Source organism: Mercenaria mercenaria, chromosome 3 (assembly GCF_021730395.1).
Source record: "Mercenaria mercenaria strain notata chromosome 3, MADL_Memer_1, whole genome shotgun sequence".
In the NCBI taxonomy this organism is placed as follows: domain Eukaryota; kingdom Metazoa; phylum Mollusca; class Bivalvia; order Venerida; family Veneridae; genus Mercenaria; species Mercenaria mercenaria.
The window spans coordinates 33,444,696-33,452,483 of NC_069363.1; the positions used below are offsets into that span (position 1 = coordinate 33,444,696).

Consider the following 7,788-nt stretch of genomic DNA (forward strand, 5'->3'; position numbering starts at 1 on the left):
CTATGAATAATGAACTACAAATGTAAGGAACAGAGGAATAATCTTTGATGTTGTTCTTTTGTACTTTATTCTAAGTATCTTGCTGTACTTTATTCTAAGTATCTTGCTGTACTTTATTCTAAGTATCTTGCTGTACTTTATTCTAAGTATCTTGCTGTACTTTATTTTAAGTATATTTCTGTACTTTATTCTAAGTATCTTGCTGTACTTTATTTTAAGTATCTTGCTACATACATTATACTAAGTATCTAGCTGTACTTTATACTAAGTATCTTGCTGGTAACCAGTTAAAACAAGTTTATGTTTCTATATGAATAAAAAACAAATGTTTTTGGAGAATGAAAGCAATTACTATTAGCTTACCTCATATGTGACACCATCTGACCATGTATAACGCCCCTTGCCATGCATAAAGCCCTCTGCAAACTGGCCTTTGTATTCATGCCCACCTGAGAAAGTTGCTTCCCCTTCCCCATGGTACACGCCTCGTACTTTTTCTCCTGAGTAACTGGAAGTGAAATCACACTATCACAATATAAGAGGAATAACAAACCAGGACAGACTGTCATGCAGTTATAAAACAAAATAGAAGTCAATCCTATAAAGTACCTTGACACAACAAAATCATGCACACTAGCTGAAAAATTCAAAATTACTCAAACCACCTGTCTGGTTAAATGAGAGACCTTTGAAATTACTGCTCTGTAATAATGACAGTAAATTTTGATGATGCAAGAACATTTTAGAAATAATGGCTTGTGTCCTAAGAACTGTGATGTTTATAAACAGCACTTAAGAATTTCTGAAAAATTTGAATACTTAATTTATCTTACATTATACCCCATTATCAATGTTATGTACAAAGGTAATAGACACTAAACAGATTAAAAACACTGTTGTTTTTTATTGCTAGATTTTATAGTTGATAATTTTTCCCCTAAATTTCAGACAAAAAAAAAACCTCCAAAATAATGGATCAAAAGTAAAAAAGTTAGCAAAGATTTCTCATTTATGTAGAACCTGTTACAGCAGTAACTTAATTTCTATTATCTCATTTTCAAAATTCTGCCATGTAAGCTACAACTGATTAACATTGCAAATTAAGTATTTTTTTAGAAATCTGAACTGAAATACATGAAATGAACAAAAGTAAACACATGGAATAATATTTTTTTAAGATACCCAATTCAATAATTCAAACAAAAATGATGGGGCAATACATAACTGACTCTGAAGCTTATCTATTCCTCTGTATTCAATGCAGAAAATTACACAGATAAAGAACTAAATAAGAGTTTAATCTTTTGCTTGTCAATATTATTCATTAATGTTGTGACTACTTATAAAACCAACATCTTTCAAATGCTTTATTTTCTTTTTAAGTCAAAACTTCCCACTCATAGCATCATCCAACAGAAAAACACAAATGAAGTATTCATGATGGTATGTATAAAAAGCACCTTGTTATGTCCTTATCCATTCATCATGTATCCACAACACTATCCCACAAAATATTTATTACTCAGGTGGTTACAATATACTCAAAAGCCTGCAACTCTCTTCCATATGCAGCACTATATCATATACTTCCCTCTAGTGGAATATTCAATATATCTATCAATATTTCTTTAACACTGAACACGAAACAGAAAACCAATATTAAGCAGGTACCTAAACGTAATTCTTTGATTACCTGTAATGTCAATGAACCGTAGCTATTGAAAATTGTATGTTTAATTAATTTAAGATTGTTATGTGCAAATAACAAACAAGGTCTCATGAAATACACTGAACAGATAGGGTCAGGGAAAATCAGCTTTACCTTAAAATATACCCTAGTTCTATTTCTTTTAAAACCAAATGACTGAAAGATTTAAACAGAATAAGGCAAGTATTTCAAAGTTCCTGCATGCTCTAGACCACTGAAATAATCACTGTTCAATATAAATTAAAGGTAAATTTATCACATTTAAACATTACTTCCTTTTTAATATTAAAGATATGTTGATCTCAAATATTAAAATGTAGTTAAATGCATACAGAGGATCTTACATAAATGTCTTTTCATACTGAACTTATTAAACAAAATGAATAAAATGTTAGGCCATTTCTACACAACTTGTTTAAAAATGCAATATGGAAAAACAAAAAATTTTATGTAAGGTTCTTTTTATCATATGTTTTCTTTTTCTGCTTAATGTGGCATTATTCTATACCTATTTTATCTATCCAATCGCAAACGTTCATTTGCAACACGTGACCATACAATATATTACGATATTTGGATGCACGTGCATACAAAATTAAATCCTGTATTTTCTGTATTTGGACGCACGCGCGTTAAAAAAAATCCTGTATTTTCTGTATTTAGACAGTTCAACAGTCTAATGTTAAACATACCATAAAGCCCGAAACGCGTGAAAAAGTTCCATATGTAAATTGGATGAAGTAGGCGCTCTATGTACAGGGTTTGATTATGCATCTTGAAATCTGGATTTAATTTGAGTTTTTTTTGTTTACAACACACAAAAACGATTCAAGGGATAACGTTTTGCTATCTGATTTAGATATTAAAACATTCGTTAATAATCAAAAACTTAAAAATACAGTAAAAAGGATCATCAGATGTTGGAATATTTGAAAAGTCGCTTAAAGAAGCCGTTCCGAACGAAGCCTAGAAATTGGTATCAGCCCTGACTGTCAGAATAGCTACCTCAGCAGTTTTTATTTAACTATTAAGAAACAAAATGGAGAAGATTATGAATGGCAACGGACGGGACGTCAGCATCCAAAACATGTCTGCTCTGTAATTCAGTTTTGGTCGGATCTTCACCACACTTGCTGACAATGTTTGTGGGCATTACATCTGGGCCAATTTCGATAACCAGCTAAATTGTACCAGGCACTCTTTGATTATAGTCTTTGAATTACTCGAAAAATGGGGAATTTAGCCTTGTCCGCTCTTTTAAGTCGAATAGTTTTCATCCAATCTTCACCAAACTTGCTGACAATGTTTTTTGGCATATAATATCTCAGCCAAGTATTATTACCACCCAAATCGCCAAATGGCTGTTGTAGGGAGGTTGCACCAATACTTTTTTAATGATGATACGCAGAAAAAATAACATTCAATGAATTACGTATATTACTTATGAAGTGAAATAAATATAGAATAAAAAGGTTATTTAAGGTCTAACATTGTTCTGTATAATATATATAAATTTGCACTCATACCAAGCTGGGAAAAACTAGAAAAGGCAGGAATACAATATTCAGTGAAACATTTTTAATTTAAACTATTATTATAGTAAGATAAAATAGATATAGAATAAAAAGGTTATTTAACATTTTACTGCACAATACGAGATATATTTGGACTCATACCCGGCTGAGAAAACAATACTGAACTCGCCTGTAGCGACACGTCCAATATGGTTTTCTCAGTTGGGTATTCGTCCAAATATATCTCCATATTGTACTGAACAATGTTATTAATAACCTAATATTATTGCACATCTTACTGCACATAGTCTGTTTTTGGTGAATGTTTTATAAAAGCAATTTTCGGATGCTGTGTGTTTAAATGTGTTAAATTAACGATAATGCCACATAAATATATATTTGAAGCTGATGCTTTAGAAATAAAGAAATCAGACTGAAAAAATAATAGTTATATTCTTCAATCTTCTATGCAGTGATCACCCTTACCTATAGGTAGAGATTTCTGAAGTTGAAGGGAAGCAACTCCTATGTGCAGTTTGACTTCTCTTAAAAAGACTGCCCCAGTCAAAATAAGAAAAGTCATATTTGGAAAGTTATTTTTTCATACTGGCAACAGGAAGTGTCTGGTATTCTGGGTTAAAAGCTATAATTTCCTCCACCCTTTCTACACACACATCTACTTCAGCTGGATTTTTACTTGAAAAATGTGCATAATTCCACTTTAAATTAAACAAAATAATTTCTTCAACAACATCAATGTCAAAATATAATTTGATACACTAGTGTAAGAATAAATTATGACATCCAATATGTGATATAAATTCGATACGTTAAAAATATACATTGGCCTGACTTGGCTTCATTTTTCTATAAATGCCTAGAGCTATAATAATTCTGAAGGGTCAAAACGAGTTGATAATCATACTTTAAAGGTATACTTATACTGAAAACACCCTTGCAAGTTATAAACAAGAGCTGTCTGTTGACAGCACGCTCAACTATTCGAAGAATTATATTACCAGAGATTTTCAGACAAAAGAAGAAAAATAGATAAGACAAACAATGTACCTGTATTTGTGGATTTGGATAAGTCTTGCACTTTATGGCAATGTGTGACCATGATGGTAAGCAAGTGTTCAAAGTTTTAAAGCCATATATGAAACAGTTTAGACAAAATATGGAATGGTATGCAAAACTTAACTAATTTCTATGTCAAAAACGGGCCATAACTGAACTAAATTCCTTGTCCTAGTTATGTAGTCTTGCCTACATATATGTAGACTATGATGGTTAACAAGTGGTCAAAACTGCAAAGCCATATGATAAATAAGTTAGGCAAAATGTGGACTGGTATGAAAAATTTAACTGATTTCAAAGTCCAAAAAGGGCCACAATTCAGCCAAAAAAGTTGACAGAGTTATACATTCTTGCCTACAGATGGAAACCATGATGATAAACAAGTGTTCAAAGTTTCAAAGCTACATGTCAAATAGTTTTGACAAAATGTGGACTTGTATGAAAATTGTACCAATTTCAAGTCCAAAAAGGACAATAATTCAGCCAAAATAGTTGACAAGAGTTATGTACTCTTGCCTACAGACAGAGACTTTTATAATAAACAAGTGATAAAAGTTTTAATAAGTTAAACAGTTCACCCAAAATATGAACTGGTATGAAAAACTTAACCAAGATTTGTAAGTTAAAAGGGGCCATAATTCAGCCAAAATCCTTGAAAGAGTTATGTACTCTTGCCTAAAACTGGACATGGTGATGGTACACAAGTGTTGAAAGTTTCAAAAGGTCTAATTGTGGACTGGTTTTATGCCCTTTTATGCATAATTTTTACTAAGTCAAAGGTCATAACTCTGGTTTGGCTAATTGAAATCTCTAACAAAAATGCGCACAACTTCACATCCTGAATAATATTTCTGTAATGATTCATTATCCTAGGTCAAATACTTTTTGAAATACGTGCGACATGACACAAACTTTTAGGCTCTTTCTATGCATACTTTTGACTAAGTCAAGAAGAGTCAAGGGCAAATGCTATAACTATAGTCAGGCTGTGCGAGATCCCAATTAAAACGTCAGGTATACAACTTCACATGCTTATTAACAATTCTGTGAGGTTCTGTCAAGGAATATTATTCTTGTACCCTTTACTTCTGTTTATTGATTCCTGTATTACAGTATATATTTCAAATGTCTTCAGCTGTTTAGGAGTTATGTGCACAGTTTTTGATGGTGGAGGAAGATACCTGGTGCCCTTCTTGGCATTATTTTAGGCAGGAGTGGGTACCTGGGTAGAACCACTGACTATAAGTCAGCTGAATGGATCTGACACATGAAAGAATTACACATCCTAAGCAAGGTCTCAAACCCCAAGTAGTGAGGGGCAAAAAGTAAAGCAAGGCTGAGTGATGGTTCTTGTATAATGCACACCTTTTAATGTACCGGTATTCTGTCATTGTGTGAAAGTTTGAAATTATTTGCTACAGATTTCAAGTTGTTCTCTGGCCAGAATTAAGTGTTACGAGTAAATTTGTTAAAGGGAGACTAAAAAGTAACCATGCTATAATGATGGTTCTTGTAAAATACACTGCCTCTCAATTTTCTCTATCACAGTCCAACTATTATTGTACGCGAGTCACGATATTGTGACAATTTTTGCACAGGCCAATATATCTCTCCTCCATGTACAACACAGGAAGGACCTTTTCCTTGGTGAACCTTCCGCGACAATTCTACGCGGCAATTTTTAAATTGTATTTTAACTATTAAAAAAACCCAAATATATTAGTGAAATTTTAAGATAACTGGAAAAAATATCCATTTTTTTCCTTCCATTCAATTTATGTTTATGTGAATAAACAGCAAAACATGAGTTTGTTACTGTTTTAAACAACGCAACCTAAAGTTTACACACAATTTTACATGGCTCCGATTCGTGTCACGTATTCGATAATGACCAACCGCACTGTCAGCTGTACTAACTGCACTGTCAGCTGTACTGAGTGTAATGGTAGACAATCATGTATACCACTTGCTGCTATTTTCGCGTTACATCTGGTCTGGTGGTATTTTATTTTTGCACCCTATTTTTGTAAACGTAGGTCAATTATTTTTAAATGCCCTCGTTGATCATTTCTCAAAGTAAAATCTGTAATGAATTGTGTGTTGTCCATATATTTGATGGAATTACCCTTCCACTGTGTTAATTTTACATTGCAATAATTTTTAATGTCTTACTCACAAAATTTAATTATTTTGAAAATTTAGGGGTCCTATACATTTTACACTTTCACAGGAAGTGCTTTATCAAGTCGGATGCCTTACCGCGAAATTAGGATAAACTCCCTTGGCGAAAGTGAAAGTCACATGCACCGGAAACATGATGGATTTAAAAGTAAACAAGGACTAGAAAAATGATTTTCTGCTTGCAATAAGAGTGGTAAAGAAAAGGTTTACGAAGTTAGTAGGAAATAATAGCAACATAATATTGTTCTTCTTTCCTTTATTCATTTATTCCCTTAGTACCGCGGAAATATGTGCAAACAGGCTAAATACAGCGGGGTAGCCAAATGAAACATGAAGTGTTTACGCTTTAAAATGTGTTTTACTGTTATGTTTAAACCATAAAATGATTCTTGTAAAATACACTGCCTCTCAATTTTCTCTATCACAGCTTTAAAATGTGTTTTACTGTTATGTTTAAACCATAAAATGATTCAGTTTTATTTTGTTTTCAAATTATATGGACTAGACTACGTATGGTTGCTACTGGGCACAGATGCTGATTCTTAGTATACATGTTCAATAGCCAGGATATAGGGAGAGCAGTTGTGTCTTATTAAAATGTTATCATTAAGACTTGTCTACTGCTAATGATTTTTGGGGTAGTTGACCAGTAATCCAGCCGACTGCACCAAAAATTGCTGCCGTCCGAGCTCTGATGTCAACCAACAATAATCCAAGTAATGGAATGGATATAGCCACTGCATTTTCTGGGTTAAGCAACTGAAATGGCATACTACGATTAACGTATTTGCATCATCTTACCTTTCAACTATCAGTTCTGAGAGAGTTGGTTCATCGTAAACTGGTTCAGGTGACGGATCTTTCGGTGGAGCTTCGTCTGTCGTTTGTTCCTGCAATTCTGTGGACTCTGAATCCTCTGGCTGTGGTGTTTCACTTGGACCAAGTGAATTTAGTGCATCATCTAACTTTTTAGCACTTCTTTTTTCACCTTTTTTGGTTTTACCTTCTTTAGTTGCCATGTCGAAAATTTGCAACCACTGTAAACAGTTACAGGACCGCACTTAAGATAAAAAAAGAGTATTTTTTCATTCAACTTTGTTTTAAAAAATAACAGTATAAGTCATGGATTGACAAATTTTTAATAATAGTATTACTCTACTTATATTTTTATTTATTTACTTACAATTCTTTTATTTTTAGGTTTATATTTATTTATTTATATTAGGCTATCCAAACGGCAAACGTGTAGTTCGTGACAACAGCAGGTGCCCGCCAGAACAGCGACAGCTATGTTGTCATTTGCGAATG

The 7,788-nt window shown here is 32.9% G+C and overlaps 1 protein-coding gene across 3 annotated transcripts in view; it reads right to left on the reverse strand.

The window, feature by feature from the left end:
- Positions 1 to 7,546, reverse strand: part of LOC123525144 (radial spoke head 10 homolog B-like) — a 46,607-nt gene extending 39,061 nt beyond the window's left edge. The window contains exons 1-2 of one of the 3 annotated variants that reach the window (XM_053538143.1): positions 7,282 to 7,546; positions 364 to 508 (exon numbers count right to left, since the gene is read on the reverse strand). In XM_053538143.1, coding sequence (XP_053394118.1) covers positions 364 to 508; positions 7,282 to 7,499 — 363 coding nt within the window. In that variant the 5' untranslated portion in view covers positions 7,500 to 7,546. Of the gene's footprint in view, positions 1 to 363; positions 509 to 1,460; positions 1,618 to 7,281 lie in introns of those variants that run through there. The other 2 variants (XM_053538144.1, XM_045303930.2) reach the window with 2 other exon arrangements.
- Positions 7,547 to 7,788: the final 242 nt, after the last annotated feature.